Raw genomic sequence first — 16527 nt, 5'->3', positions numbered from 1 at the left:
GACTCCAGCTTTCCACCATCTTTGGGCCTCCATTCCCATTACAGGACTGCTTCTCTCCACTCATCTACCACCAATGGACATTTCTGAGCACCTACCATGTATAAGGTCCTATCTTTCCTCCTGGCTAATACAGATTGCATAATCTGTGGAGATTTATGCACACATCTGCCACTAGTTATCTCACAGAAAGAGATGTATTTGGTCTATTTTCCCAAGAAAGGAGAGAACTTTCAATTGATTTACCCACCTGGTTCCTTTTTTTAAAAAAATGTACAAACTCTAGAATAATCAACTATCTTGTCTTGCCCAAGACTGAGGAGTTTCCTGAGATGTGTGGAATCAAGACAGTCCTGGACAAACTGGGATGGTTAGTTACCATCAAACATTTATTGACTGCCCACTGTTTATCTGGCATAATTTTAGGTACTGATGGGTTGCCTTCCAGGCCAGCCTTAAATGAATGCTGGGAAAAGTGATGCTTAAGACAGAAATGTGCTGGTAAACATTTAACTCTCTGGAGGAGGATAATGGGGAGGAGGGAGACCCCTAATCTGTAGCATTTGCTGATTTCTGTGTTGTAAACAGTCCTACTGTGACCAATTTCAAGCTACCAAAGAGACACAGAGTGGAACACCATTATTTATTAACGTTTCCACTGTACAAATATAACAGATGCAAAGAACTTCAAGAGCAAAGATAGTAAAATGTGGTAAAAATAATTAGGAAGTTATGAGTTTAGAATATCTATTACCTTTAATAAAACTTATTTAATTCCAAGTTTGTATCATGTGATTTTTAAATAATGGCTTTGCTTAGCAACTGATTTGCCAAATTCTTGAAAATGCAACCATCAACTTTCACTAGTCAGTATAAGCAAGTTCCAGCGCATCACTAAAGAACCCTGGAAAGAACCTGTTTCATCATGCACATGTCTCTTTCCCACCCATATGCCACAAAGGACTGAAAACCATTTGCAACTTATTTCTTTGATCTGATCCCTGCCTTTAGTATACTAAGAAGAGCAAGACCAAGAATAAGGACACTTAAATTCTAATCCCAGTCTTACCATGAATTGACTGTGTGACCTTGACCTCTGTAGATCCCAGGTTCCCTATCTGTAAAGGGGTTAAATAACTGGTGTTCTTAAATGATTTCTTTCAGGCACACATGTGTGTACTTGTGTGGGTATATGTGTTTACAACCCTTTTGAGGTATAATTCACATACAATATGCTAGATATATTTTAAAAGTACAATTTGATGAGTTTTGACCGATAATCACCACAAACAAGATAAAGAGCATATCCACCACACCCAAATGTTTTCTTGTGTACCTTGTCTCCTGGGTTTGACATCCCCCTTTCTCCTCTGCCTCTCTTCCCAGCTTTTTAAAAATTAACGTTAACATGATGTATCTTTTCCCAATCTTTTATGTTTGTGTTTTTATACTTAAAGTGGGTTTCCTATAGGCAGTATATTGGTTGAGTCTTTAAAAAAAACTTTTTCCATTTTACCAGTCTAGTTATGAGACCATTAACTTTAATAAGACTACTGATACTGCCTAAAGCTACCATCTTGCTATTTTTTATTTCTCCCAACTCTGCCTGTTATCCAATGCCTGGGAACTGTTGTTTCCCATATTTTGCCCATTTTTTGAGTTGTTAATGTGAAAGGGTAAATCCACTCACTGTAACTTCATCATTGTGGAAGCAGAAGTCCTCCATGTTTTGTTTTTCATACTGATTTGTTATTTATATTACAGACATTAGCCTTGTCTTTATATGTGTGCCAAGTATGTTCCTCCAGTTTATCAGTAGTCTTTTAATTTTATTTATGGTATTTTTTTTCATAAAGAGATTTTTAATTTTGATGTTGTCAAATTCTTCTTTTCCTTTGGGTTTTTATGTCACGTTTATAAATGCCTGCCCTATGTTTACTTCTAAATTGTCATGTTTTAAAAGAAGAAAAATAACTCCTCAATATGATTGAGTTTTATTTTTAACATCAAGTTTATTAATTATAAAATACATGCACATGGTAAAAACATCAAGTAGAACAGAGGTCTATAGATGAAAATGAAAAGTTCCCTTCCTATTCTCCCAATGCCCCTGCTTGCCAACTTCCTCTTGCCAGAGGTAACTCCTGTTAGCAATTTCTTGTATATATCCTTCCTTGCACACTCTGGACACATACATACACATGCATATTTTGTACACAAACAGGACACACACACACACACACACACACACACACACACACAGAGGGTTCCACAATTTTTCATTTAATATTTCACCTTTGAGTTCTTAACGTGACTGAGTTTTATCATATGTTCACCAGACTGACAGAGGGACCACAGCAGTCAGAGAACATGGTAAGGGAAGTGCGCAGGAATAGGCATATTCATCTCTGTAAAGCCAAAACTTAGCACAAAATCTGGCACAAAATAAACCCTCAATAAATAAGTATTAAACAACTAAAGGGAAAGAAGAACTTGAGAAAACTGGAAACAAACTGCTACCTTGGCCATTCTCTCAAGCCAGACCTGGTCTCTTAACCAAGAGTTACCATCTCCCAGGGCAGCAGGGAACAATACCTGATGATGGGTGAGGACATGGAATATCTGGACCTCTCCCCTGCAATAACTTCCCACTCTGTGTCCCTTTCCCCACTAAATTCACTGCCTGCAGCACACACATTTAGTTCAAATGCACACTTCACACTGACTACACAGCAAGAAAATCTGTAGTCTCAAAGACTACACAGCTGCATTATATTACTGGTACACACTCATACCACTAATCAGCTACCACTAATTGGTACCTAGTATGGGGTAGGCACCATATTGGGAACAATAGCCCTGCAAGGTTAATGTCAATTTATCCTCATTTTATAGATGAGAAAACCGAGGCTCCAAGAACCCAAGTGACTTACTCAGGGTCACACAGCTAGTAAGTAGGTTCCAGAGATAACTCTACATCTTAATCAGGTCGGCCTATTTTTCTGTTGATCCCATACCGCCCCATTCGCTCTTATTTCACGGGCTCTGTGCTATTTTCCTTGCCTAGTACTCCCTTTCTCCACTTGTTTCATCTGGTATTTTGTAGAAACCAGGCAGAGACAGAAGTGTGCAGTTGTGCAGGATCTGTGCTGGGCTATGCAATATGCTGTCAGGGATGAGGAGTGAGTCAGTCTTAGGAGTCCATGAACAAGAACAAACACAAGGGGGAGGTATTAAAAGTTCAGAAAGTTAGTTGAGCCTGGGAACTGGAGAGCACCCTCAGAAGCTTAGGATATGGATATTGTGGCAGCTCAAGAAACTCTAATGCAAACATTTCACTTTCTCCAGGCGCTTTTGGTGAGCTGCTCACAAATACAGCCCTTTTGCCTACAGTCTTATAGCCGCTGGCCAGTATATCTTCCCCTATCTTAATCCTACTTATTCTCAAGGACCACATCAAGTCTCACCTCCACGAAGCCTTCCCTTATTAATCCAACTCATTCCTTTCTCTTTCTTTTGCGAATTACAGTTTTACTTAAAATCAGCACCATAAGATATAACATGTGTTTGTTTGTACACCCTCTTGTACTTTAATCATTTCAAGTATCTTGTCTCTTTAAGTGGACTCATGAACATGTCTTGTTTCTATAATAGTTTCCCTGCCTGGTCTGAGTATTGGGAAACCTGGCTGGATTCTAGTCCCAACTCTCCCACGAATGAGCTGTGGGAGTTGGAGCTCGTCACAACCTCTCTGAGCCTCATCTTCTCACCTTTGAAAGTTTTTGTGAAAACATAGTAAACATTGTAACACAATATATGAATGTAAGGTATTATTGCTGAAGACATTTCAACTAAGGTGCTTTCACCTTTTACATCCTACTTAGTGGATGATTCTATGTAAGAAATAGCAATCACTGCTGCTTGTTTCATACTAGCATCCTCAGCAAAGGTTAACAGGTTTAGAACAAGAATACTGAACAACTGTTAATGATGGTGCCGAACAGAGGAGGTCTATATGCAGCTGATTCAGGTGATCTCCTTGGAAACTACCAGGTGATTCCAGGCTTGCTCATTTTTAAAGCTTCTATTTTTCTGAATGTTTCTTCATGTAAATGATCCGTGTCAATGCTATGAAAAATGAAAAGAATCTTGTGTCAAGTCAAGCTAACATATGCCTCCAGTATCTTTCCTATTCTCAAGGGTAAGCTTCCCATTCACACTTGCTCCACAGCACCACTTGGTTACTTCACCCACTTGGCATTTACCTCCCCCCTCAGCCTTAGCTTCTTCCCATGGGTCTCAAAAAAGAAAATGCTTAACTTCCTCTTGGACTCTCACTGCCGTCCCTCCATGCCTTTGTACAAGGCCCTGCTGCATTAGTCCATTAGTTCCTGCTCCTCTATCTATAATCTCTCCCTCTCTACGGGCTCCTTTCCCTCAGCTGACAAATTTGCCTATCCTAAAACAAGACAAAAAAGAAAAAGAACAAATCCCCAGAGTTACGATCCCACATTTCTTCTCCTTTTCACAAACTTCTTGAAAAAGGAGTCTCTACTCCTTCTCCTCTTCCTTATCTCCCATCTCCTGAAGTCACTTCAATCTGGTTTCCAGCCCTACCACAGCACTAAAATGCCCTTGACAAGGTCACCTATTCCTCCTAGTTGCTAAATCCAATGGACACTTTTCAGTACTCATCATTTTGGAACTCTCTGCTGCATTGGATACTGTCCAACACTTCTTCCTTGAAGCTCACTTTTAGAGCTTCAAGGACACCTTTCTCTCCTGGTTTTCTCCATGGGTTTTCCTTTCCATACCCACCTCTTAAAAGTTGGTATTGCCCAGGGCTAATTCCCCAGAGATGTTCCTCAGAGGTTCTTCTCTTCTCACTCTCCCTAGAGGATCTCATCCATTGCCATGGCTTCAGCTATCACCTCCAGGGCCCACTCCTACATCCAATTGCCTACCTACTAGAAAACTTCCCACAGTGTTCCACACTGTTCTACAGGCACTTCAGACTCCACATGTCCTTGATTAACCCCTATTGACTACAAAAGAAGATACAAACTCTTTCAAATGTGTAGTGAGGTACAGTTTTTAGTTTTTAATGGAGAGAAGCTAATCTTCATCTAGCAAAGTGAAATGAGCAGCCCTGCTAGTTATGCAGTTGTAGAGTAAGTAGACATTTAATGCCATAGAAGTATAATAAGACCTTTAGAATTTTTTGAGTGGCTTAGCAAAAGCTGTCTCACCTCCTGACATGTAGAACTCACTGCTGGGTAAGAGGTAGGCCAATATGCTTAGGAGACCTGGAGGTCTTCTGGGAATTAAGAGACCAGTTACTCTCAATCCCTTTTTTACTAATTTAGAATTAGGAACATGTGTCAGGGTGAGCCAGGGTATTTTACCCAAGGCGCAGTGTCTGGGAAGGGCACCAAGGCACCAAAAATAAAATTATCTTGAAGAAGGAAGATGGCTTAAGTGGGATCCCTGACACAACTCAGGGGCCTACATCTTTGCAGGCAAGGACTGGCTTCACACATGTATACCTGTGGCTGATTCAAGGAGCTGTTTTAGACCCAGCCTCCCTGACACATAGAGAACTTTAAGGAACAATGATTGCATATTCGGGTGTGGACTAAGATGTCAATAACTTCAGAGTCCAAGTATAATGACATTGCAGGGCTGGCAGGGATCCAGACCAGCCAGGGGCATCACTGTCCAGTCACCAAGCTTCTGTGGGACTGGGTAGGATCAGTTATCAAGATCAGCCCTACGTGGCAGTGAGAAACAGCAGCAGCAGTGGTCTGATTCTCCAACTAGCTTTGAAAGCAAAACTGGTTCCATCTTTGGGATCAGTTTTGGAAAGGTAAGGAAAGGTCACCAAATGTACAACTACTCTGGTATGTGAGAAAAAGAGAGTGATGACTGAATTTGCACCCAGAATTCTGCAAACAGATCTTACTAATTACACATGGCATACAAGGCCTTGCTTACTCCCTCAATCTCATTTCTTGACACATTCTACTTTTCACTTTATGCTGCAGCAATAGCAAACTTCCTGGAGATTTTCCACCTCTATCCCCATCAAGTACCATAAAACATGCTGCTTACTGTCTATTTTTTCTCATGCTATCTCCTGAGCCTGGACAACCCTTCTATATCTTTACCTCCAATTCCCTGGCTATAGTCCTGAGATTCAACTCAGGTGGCCCTTCTTCCAAGAATTTTTCCCTGAGCCTCTTGGCCTCGGTGAGTTGTCTCCTGTCATGGCTCCATTAAGACTAATTATCCTATTGCATTCATCAGTTTACATGCCTGTGTGTATCACTAGGCCCACTGGTCCTTGAAGAGTATAGATCGTTTCTCATGTCTTATTCATTCTTGTCTCCCAGCACTTGGCACATCTGTCTAGCACACAGTAGATATTCAGCAAATGCTTGTGGATGAGTGAAGGTTTAGCATTGTCAGTCTGAGGCTGCAACTTGTTATTTTTTCCCCCTCGATCTTTTGAATGTCTAGATACCTAGTCTTTTTTGAATATATCATCATGTCTCCTTGCCTTACCCCTAGATCTCTAAATTACTAACATTCCTATATGTATTTACTAACTGCAAAGCACTGAGCTAGAAACTTTGCTTGGGAAAATACAATGAGGAATAAGATTCAGACCTCACACTCAAGCAGCTCTTAGGAAATGACCTTCTTCCTTCAGCCTTTCCAATTTCCAGACAAGATTCCCCCTTTTAGGAGGCTCTCTTGGATTTACCCCCTCTCTAGCCCACCACCACATTAAATGATCCAGTTTACTCTCACCTTACTTGAGTAAGTATATTATTTCTATTGATTTCAGTGTTGTCTGTCTTATATACACAATAATGTTCAACATTTATTTGAGGTCAGTGAATAGTATCTATTCTGTGTGTGTGTCCTTTATTTTGTATTAAGAGCTATTATCGCACACTGCTATCGACTTGAAGTTTGATAAGTTATAAGGGTTGGAAGGTTGGCCTGGAAACACAATGGAAGCACATTGGTTAAAAGACAAAGGGTGAGAGAAACCGGTAATGGTGCAAATTATAATAAGAAACAAATAATGGCATGCCATCAAAAAATAATTTCGCCATGATGTCATTTAGGACCTTTGCTGAAGCATACATATGACAGAGTGCTACCACATTACTCTATATTTAAAGAAACATTAGGATTGATCATTGAGTTTACTTCAACCTGTTGACAATACAGACTTCAGTCACCTTTTTCTGAGAAAGATACCATGGAGGTCCCTAAACCCCTGAGGCTTATTATCTTGTGAATAATTCCCTCTTCCTAGGCAATAATTACCACACTCTCAAGTCTTGAAACTAACAGACTTCATTTTGCTAGTAGAGAACCAGCTTCTGTGTCAGCCAGGCTTATAATCAGGCATTTATGCTGTTTTCATTTACGCTTCAATCCATCAAATTGGCTTTGGAATGTGGAATTTTTGCACTCAGCCTTTATTTTCCATTATGTGTTCCAGTTCTTGATGCCAGAAATAAATGGCCATTTGTCCACTGGTTAGCTGCCAACAGAGCATAGCTATATCCTAATTAAGAGTTACTTTGTGCGTTATGCCAGCCTGCTGAGCTGGCAGGTAGACACTGACCAGAAAGGGTGAAGCCCTCCACTTTCTGTAATTGTAATTGTGTAACAGCTTCATCCCCCTAAGTGGTGAAGACTTTCAAAAAGTAAACATCAAGCCCTCTAGCAGTCATTAGAAGAGGAAAGGGGAAGGGTTTAACATTTATGGAGTACCTCCTACATGCCAAGGGTTGTACATTCATAATTAACGTCTCGCTTCATGCAATTCCCAGGCTAACACCAGGCAGTCAGGTACTACTTGTGTTAGCTCCATTTTATAGACAAGGATACTAAAGCTCAGGGAGAAGCAAGCATGGTCGTATAGCTAGTAGTTGCTAGACCTAGTATTTTAGCCAGATCTAGCAGAATCTGGATCTGGTGCTCTTTTTCCTACACCATGTTGCTTTTCTTAGCAGTGAGATCCAGCACTGCCTGTTCTCAACCTTTCTCCCTGCCCCTGCATCCAAGGAAGAGGCCTATTGGTAATCTCACAATTGATAATCAAAAAAATTTGCTATTTTACCTAGGCATGGCCTGCCCTCAGTTTTTCTTCTCTTTTCTTGCTGCGGTGGCTATGATCAAACCCAACATGCTTGTCCAGGCCCCCTCCCTTCCACTTCCCCCACCACAGTAACTTACTAGAACGTTTGTAGTTTACATATTGGATGAATCAGTGCATCACACAGCATTTGCACTCCAAAATCCCTGAGGTCATTTCCACTTAAGTCTAGCAATGTTAGGTTCTCATTTCTGCTGAGGACAGAGGCGAGGGCTCCACAGCACGCATCTGTGAGGTAACATTCTGCTAGCCTATGGGCGGTTGGGGATTCAAGAAAGAAATTCGTTTTACCCCAATAATGACTCTCCATTTTATATATAGCCTGGAACAAGAGCTCAGTGGACAGAGTCCCTGTGCACTTACCACAAGGTCTGTAGTTTACAGGAAGGGTGTTTCAGCCCTTCACATAGCACCTGCATGCCTTCATCTCCCAAGGCATTGTCACTGAGGTCAAGGTCTCTCAGGTGTTCATTCGTGTACAGTGCATTGCACAAATCCTGACAACACTCTCCAGTCAGGTGACAGGTCCACAGTCTGCCAGGAAATAAGGCAGAGAAAGTTGGCATCATTTTATCTGTACTGGGTCACTTTAGAAATTGGATTTGCCCAATTGTAGAAAAACATGGTAGAAAAATCAGTGTCATGTAAAAAAAAAAATCCCTTGAGCCAGAGCCAAGCAGAGATTGTAGAGAGGGGGAAGATTTATTCCCCCTAAATTATTTGGGTCTTCATTTATTGCTTCCTTGGGTATTATATCATCAGGTCAAATAATAATCACTTAATTTGGGGAGTTGCTGAAACATTAAGAAACTCTGACAGTGACTATTGCACACAATACTCACGCCAGATCCTTTAACTGACAGTCAGGCTGTTTTAATCCTTCACACAGCAATTTCAGTCCCAAATCTTCGATTTTGTTATTAATTAGAAGCAGCTTTGTCAGGCTCCGGGTAGAGCTCAGGACTTGGGCGAGGGATTTACAACAAGCTGCAGAGAGGGAACATTCGGAAAGCCTGGAGGAATAGGGACAGCAAGATGGTTGTTAACCATGGCAGCAGGGAGTTCCACTGAACCTCAAATGTCAAGGCCCATGAGAAGTACAAGGACAAGCAGACACTTACACAAGATTCTCGATTACACCATTTGCATGCTGCAGGCCTTCACAGAGATGCTGTACTCCTGTGTCCCCCAGGGCATTGGCAAACACAAACAGCTCTTTTAAAGTCTGACTCACTTGCAAGAAAGAAGAGAGCTCCACACAGCTAGCACCTGTCAGGTAACATGTGCTCAAGCTACCCAGAGACAAAGAAGAAAAATCAGCCACTGCTGTCATTTAGCTTCCAGGAGTGTTCTCCCAAGCTCCCCATTTGGCTAAGTCCTAGCCATTCTTCAAGTTCTAGCTGCTGGCCCACCACCTTCACAGAATCTCCTCCTGAGGTCTGCAGCCCAGAGTGACCTCCTCCCTTTCCCTGCGCTCATCTGGCATTTAAACAAGATTCTATAGTGTTAGGCATTTGATTACACATTGGACTGTGTTGCTCTCCAACTGTTTCATATCCATGTGTCCTTAAGGGCAGCTCTGTCACTTGTAGTCCTTTTGATAACTCCATTCACATCTAGCCCAGTGTTGGGTACATAGTAGGTATTCTTTCTAGAGTTAACATTTAATTAGCATCAGTCCTGTAAACAAACAGGACAGTAGTATACTAGAAAGAGCATGAGATTTGGAGGCAGATTTTGGAGTAACATCCTGACTATACCACTTATTCGCTGTGTGACCTTGGACAAGTCACTCCCCCCTATCCTGTTTCCTCATCTGTACAATGGGGAAAAGAAAGCCCACCTTAAACGGTTATTGTAAGAAGTTAATTATGTAAAATAACTTCTAGCAAGCATCAAGCATAGATCCTGGCACACAGCAGGCATTTAACAAGTTCAATAGTCATGCAATTATGCCAGATAGTTTACTTACTCTAGTTTCTCCATTTTACAGTTGGAATGTCTGAGACCCTCACAAAGATACTTCACCCCTGTGTCCCCGAGGGGATTTTCACTCAGGTCCAGTTCAGTGAGGTTTGGATTGCAAGTGAGAACAGAGGCAAGATATTTGCAAACAGTCTCTGAGCTTTCAGGGAGAAAGCTAGCACACAACCTGGAAAGAAAGATAAACAGACACAGAATTGGCTACTTTATCATCCTACTCACCCTCTACCCACAAAACATCACGAGCAGAGAAAATAAAGGCCCACCCATACAAGACTCCCAACCTGGAATATGTCACAGCCCTCTTTCACACATGGGAGGGACTTGTACATTGCTCCCACAACACTGTATCCCTCAGTGAGAACTCAATAAATGTCGACTGCCCAAAAAAGAAAAGAATTGGGAGGAAATATCAAGACGACCCAATCTCATTTTAATTCCCTGCATGAATTAAGCACTCTCATATCTTCTTTCAAATCTGAGGGGAAAATGCTACAATCATCCTCAACAAATTTTACAGTCAAAGGAGCTTTCCTTTCCTCTTATCTGTAAGTTCATTATTAATTAATCTACCATCCTTAGAGAAACCCAGCCCATCACCATCATCCATATAATATTCCTTCCTTGGTCCAAAGACTGGTTTTTACTGATTTTGCTGTCTTCTCAATCTTTATTTCTCCATATTAAGTAGTCCAATTCTTTGAACTATTTCCCATCAACTTTTTCTTCCATCACTTTCAAGAATTTCTATATTTACTACAACTTTTGAGTCCTCAATTTTCTCTTGAGTTATCAATCTTGAAGAAGGCTCATGAGGACATGTATCTATATCTCTCCAATTTAGAAATTTTAAATAGAGATATTCTGCAAAACAATGAGTTTCAAAGTGGATTTAGAAAGTGTTAATGCTAAAGAACTTTTGCCTCAGAAAACCCCACATATATATTGTGATGGTTAATTTTATGTGTTAAGTTGGCTAGGTCATAGTACCCAGATATTTGGTCAAATATTATTCTAGATATTTCTGTGAAGGTACTTTTTAGATGAGATTAACATTTAAATCAGTAGACTCTGAGTTAAGTAAATTACCCTCCATAGTGTGGGTGGTCCTCACTCAATTGAAAGTTTAATAGAAAAAGACTGACCCCCTGGGAAGAAGAGGGGATTTTGCCAGAAGAATGCCTTTGGACTTGAACTGCAACACTGGCTCTTCCCTGTGTCTCCAGTCTGCTGGCCTACCCTGCAGATACTGAACTTGACAACTGCCATAATCTGTGTGAGCCAATTACTTAAAATAAATCTCTCTATATGTTCATATACATTTATTGGTTCTGTTTCTCTGGAGAACTCTGACTAATACAAATATGATAAATTTCTTATTAAGGCCATTATACGGACTTCGAAGTCGGACACATCTGGGTTTCTAATTGTGCCTCTGCCATGTTATTTAGTCTTATGACCTTGGGTTTCCACTTCCTCATCTGCTAAAATGAGGATAGTAATCTGAATCTCTTAGAGCTGTTGTGCAGATTAAAGGAAATCATGTTTCCAAAGCATTCAGCACAATGCTTAGCACAAAGTAATTGCTCAATAAGTGTGGGCTATCATTATTGTCATTAATGTTATTGCCACTTACAATGAAAATTCTCTTCCTATAATTTTTCTGGAACAGTTTTAGGGTCTGCCACTTTTATTCTTCCTCTCCATGACTCCTTAAGTGTGCTCTGATCATACAACATCCATGTTGAATTGCACATTTTAAAATTTTTTCTTGCAGTATGGAAACTAATAGTGACAACTTACTTGAGCTTCTGTAATTTGCAATTTGGATCTTTTAAACCATCACAGAGCAATTTCAAAGCTGAAGCTTCCAGTTTTGTTTCACTAAATTCCAGCTCAGTGAGCCACTGATTTGTGCTGAGAACAGCTGCTAGCGCCCCACAAGAAGCAGAGGAGATAAGGCATCGGTACAACCTTCAGAGAACAGAAGAATGACCTCATTATCTTATTCATACTCTCCCCTCTACACATACAAAAAGAATTGACAAAAAATGACATAAAATGACACGAACACAGACAAATTCTCCTGCTATCAGTTACCTCAATGTCTGTAAGATACAGTTTGGCTGTTTTAATCCTTCACACAGAAGCTTCATTCCTGAATCTTCTAGGGTATTTTTCACAAATTCCAAATCTGTCAGATACTGGTTGGTTTCAAATACTAAGGAGAGGTCTCTGCCACAAGAAGCCGTGAGGTGGCAGAAAATCAGTCTGTGTGGAGAAAAAGACATTTCAGAGAAGAAAAGAGAACTCTCTTTAAAGGTACCTCTTTGCTCCTTACTGATGTAATGAATTATTTCACTTCATTCAACAATTAACTTATTGAGTGTTTACTGAAAACACAGAAATAATTAAGACTCAGACCCTGCCTTCAAGGAATGCCCAGTTAATGGGGAAAAATTAGAAAATCATGGATTATAATACAGTGTGAAAAGTACTGCAAATGGTATTCACAAGGTATCATGGAGACACAGAAAGGTGGCACAATTCAGCCTAGCATGGGGTGGGGTTTAGAAGATCTAAAAATACTTACAAGAGGAGCAAATACTTGAGTGCTGTTGTGAAAGGGTAATAAAAATTGAACAGGAGTTAGGTGGATGAGGAGAATGAGACTGGGGACAGCAGGAGGGGCTGAGGTACAATTCACTCATGGAGCAACCTGTGCAAAAGCCAGGAGGTAAGAGAGGGGATGCTTCATTTGAAAAACTACCAATTATTTGCTACGGCTTATTTTAAAATACTGGAGGGTATATATCAAACTATTAACCATGGTTATCTTCCAGGTTGGAGGGAAGGGTTGGACTACAGGGAGACATTTACTTTCCAGGTATTTTAAAATTGTTTACAATGATCAGAAGTTATCAGAAAAATTATTTTAAAAAGTTTGAAAAATATAATGCATGCTTATTATAGATAATTTTTACAATTGAGAAAAATGTGAAGAATAAAGTTTTTAGTATATGTGCTGCCGAATGAGCACAAGAATAAAGTTTTTTTCAGAAAGTACTGTATTCCTACCACCGAAAGATAACCACTGTTAAAATTTGGAATATAATTTTCCAGATTTCTAACGCATGGATACATACAGCATTATATGTTCCCTGTAACAGATGAAACCACAGAAAGATTTATTTTTAAAAGATGAAAACTTTTACCCAACTTCTCCAAACGCCACCTACCAAAGATATTCAGAATATTAAGAGTCTGGTGTATATCCTACCACTCCCTTCTCCAGGATTATAGAAACATATGCAAACATACACACACATACACAGACACACACACAGACACACACACACACACACACACAGGATTTGTACATTTTACAAAAATTAAACCATAGAAAACATTACTATTTTACATGCACTTTGTCATTCAGTCCTCATCTTAGGCCCATGGGTTAAAAACTGAAAGTTAACTATAGCACAAGGTCATACAGTATAAGTGGCAAAGTAGTACTCAACCTGAGGGCTGTCTGGATTATTCTCTAGGCCTCAAAAAGCCATTAGAAGTTTAAAGAGACAGTCAGATCCTTCTGACGACAGGGTAGGACAAGAGACAAACCTGGTGTTAGAGGGAGGCAGTGGTCCAGGGAAGAAATTATTTGGAGGGAGGGGAAGGGCTGGACTAGGATGATGGGGGGTGTGGAGGTGGACAGATTCAAGATACATTTTGGGGGCAGGTGTGGCCAGAATTTATGACCATTTGAGGTGACGGGGGTTGAGGCTGTACTCTGCCTCCACCTTCCTCCTCCAGCGGGTAGCCGAGGCCATTTGGGGGGTGAGGTGGGGCTGTTTCCTATTCTAGAGTATTCCATGTGTAGGAGAGGAGCGCTCCCTGGGTGGGACAAACCATATGGTGGGGATGGGGTGGGACTTTTTGTATTTGATTACAAGCGCTTCGCTTTCCTGGTTCTAAGTCTTTTCTTACCACTACAGTTTCTTCCCGCCTTCAAAGATTTTCAAAAGTGTAGCGCATTCCCTTATGTAGGGGGTGGGGGGAATGTGGGGAGTCTCCCTTGTGCACCCTTCCTACCTCCAATGTTTCTGGAAGTTGGTACAGTCCCAAGGGAAAAGCCTGGAAGGGTTGGCAGGAGGCTCTCTCTCCCGTTGGAGAAAAAGAGGTCCCCTCTCTCTCTGGGCATGGTAGACAGGCGTGTTTGCCCTGCATCCCCACTGACCTCGAGGTAAGGCCTGATGGGAAGTGTCCTGGCGGGCAAGCCAGTCAGGGGTTCTTGTTCTTTACAAGAGTGTGAAAGGGGAAGGGGAGAGGAAGCAGACATGAGAAGATTGGGGAGTGGACAACTGATTCCTCTCCGCAGGGCCAGCCAAGCCCCAAAGGCCCTCAGCCAGCATGGCCTTGAAACCCGAGGACCCTAGTGGTAAGTTCCAGCATGGCAAGGTGGTGGCCTTCATCAACGAGAAGATGGCCAGGCACGCAAAAGGCCCTGAGTTCTACCTCGAGAATACATCCCTGTCCTGGGAGGAGGTGGAGGCCAAGTTCAGGGCCATCCTGGAGGACACTGATGTGTCCAGCGAGGTCAAAGAGGCCTGTGCCTGGGGCAGCCTGGCCCTGGGCATGCGCTTTGCCCACAGGCAGAACCAGTTAAATGAGTGCAGGGTGCAGTGCCTGCATGACTTCGCAAGACTGCAAAAGTCAGCCGCGCAGGCCTTGGCCTCAGACCTGAAGTTGCTCACAGCGCAGCGGGAGGTGGAGCGTAAGGAGGCGGCCTCCCAGCTGCGGCTGGCCCAGGCCAGCCTGGCAGAGATGCGGAAAGAAAGGGACCCACTGAGGTGAAAGCTCCTTCACGCTGTAAGATTGCTCTTTTTGGTCCCTGCCCCGCCCCCTGGACAGGTCTCAATTCTGCCCATTTCTCTCCAGGAGTGGGTCGCAGAAGGGCCAGGCCTGGCCACTGCTACTGGGGCTGGGACAGGAGCAGGTGAGGTGGAAGAGAAGGCGGAGGCCACTGCTACTAGTGCTACTGCTTCCGGCACCACAGGAGGAGGAGGAGGAAGACAGAAGGATGCGGAGAGTGCGGAGGCAGTGGAGGAACTGAGTGGAGACCTTTTGCAGCTCCTCGGAGCTGTGGACCAGAAAAATTACACCTCTGGCGGGAAGAGGGAGGGAGAACTCAGGTCAGAAATATAACAGCTATGTTATATTTCTCTGGGACCCTCAAGCCCTAGTCAACAGTCTCACCAGAACTGCTTCCTGTCCAGCTGCCTGCCTCATTCACATATTCATACTCATGCCCCTTATCCTCCTTTCCAGATACACCCACACTATCTCCACCTACATCATCCCCACCAGCAGCAATGTTCACAGCAGGAGCTCTATCTCAGACCTCTCCCCACTGGGGACCCTCTGATGAAAGCTTATGGGCTGATGTGGGGGCCCACGGAATAAACCCTTAAGAACCCTAAAGAGACAGGAGAGACTCTGATCCCTATCCGCAGAGGAGACAACCAGTGTTTCGCAGGCCTGGAGATTGTGACTGTCCTTGGTGTAAAGCTGTGAATTTTTCACGGAGGGAAACTTGCTTCCGCTGTGGGAGGGGTATCTGGCTGCAGAGCCCTCAGTGAATTCAGAAATATGAAACAGAAAATAAATATATTCCCAGTGGGAACTCAACTTTCAGAGGGAGGGGGGAAAGGTGGGAGAGGGGGCTCGGGGGGAGGGGAAGGGTGGGAGAATGGGGCTAGGGGAGTGGGTGGGAGGTGTGGTGGGTGTAGACTGACCAAGAAAGACATGTTTTGATGACCGCCTTTGTGTTCCAGAGCACTAGCATTCGACACCCCAGAACTGCTGCAGCTTCTGTTTGTATGTGTCTCTCCCCAACCCTGGTATCTGGTGGACCTGGGCAGCCATGTATATAACACCCCACCTTTCCCCCAACTAGACAGTAGATGATTGGAGCAGGAATGGACATCTGATCCATCCTGAGCCAAACAGACTCTCACACTAGGGTCTGAACAGAGAGGCAGATTCCATAGCCAGGATGGTGTTGGGTAGTGAAGCAGTGGGTCTTTTGGAGTCTGGATCAAGGGCAGAGCCATGGACACCGAGATCTGGCCCTGGCTGTGCAGGAGCAAAACCGTGTGCTTTACAGAGGCCAAGTGTCTTAGAGGATGACAGTGTGAGCCCCAGGGAGCAGACAGGAACACAGAAGCAGAGAGGAATTGATCCTGTGACCCCAGCGACTGACTGTGTGGTGGCAGACTACTTTTCCACTTCCTGCAATTATGCTGAGTGCAAATCTACTTTACACAGACCCCGTTTTCTTTAAGCTAACTTAAGTGGGTTCTTGT

At 42.6% G+C, this 16527-nt stretch overlaps 1 protein-coding gene and 1 pseudogene across 5 annotated transcripts in view; one reads left to right on the top strand and one right to left on the bottom strand.

The window, feature by feature from the left end:
* Positions 1-1989: 1989 nt before the first annotated feature.
* LOC105095422 (NACHT, LRR and PYD domains-containing protein 12) overlaps positions 1990-16527 on the bottom strand; it is a 40806-nt gene continuing 26268 nt past the window's right edge. For 4 of the 5 annotated variants that reach the window (XM_064482920.1, XM_064482917.1, XM_064482919.1 and 1 more), the window contains 8 exons: positions 12260-12430; positions 11963-12133; positions 10149-10328; positions 9298-9468; positions 9019-9189; positions 8540-8710; positions 8257-8427; positions 1990-4125 (listed from right to left, as the gene is read on the bottom strand). In XM_064482920.1, the coding sequence (XP_064338990.1) occupies positions 4044-4125; positions 8257-8427; positions 8540-8710; positions 9019-9189; positions 9298-9468; positions 10149-10328; positions 11963-12133; positions 12260-12430 (1288 nt within the window). In that variant the 3' untranslated portion in view covers positions 1990-4043. The remainder of the gene's footprint in view (positions 4126-8256; positions 8428-8539; positions 8711-9018; positions 9190-9297; positions 9469-10148; positions 10329-11962; positions 12134-12259; positions 12431-16527) is intronic. The other variant, XM_064482921.1, reaches the window with a different exon arrangement.
* LOC116151349 (testis-expressed protein 13A-like) lies at positions 14573-15823 on the top strand (annotated as a pseudogene).

The sequence above is a fragment of the Camelus dromedarius genome, chromosome X (assembly GCF_036321535.1).
Source record: "Camelus dromedarius isolate mCamDro1 chromosome X, mCamDro1.pat, whole genome shotgun sequence".
In the NCBI taxonomy this organism is placed as follows: domain Eukaryota; kingdom Metazoa; phylum Chordata; class Mammalia; order Artiodactyla; family Camelidae; genus Camelus; species Camelus dromedarius.
This window is presented reverse-complemented; position numbering and strand designations above follow the sequence as displayed.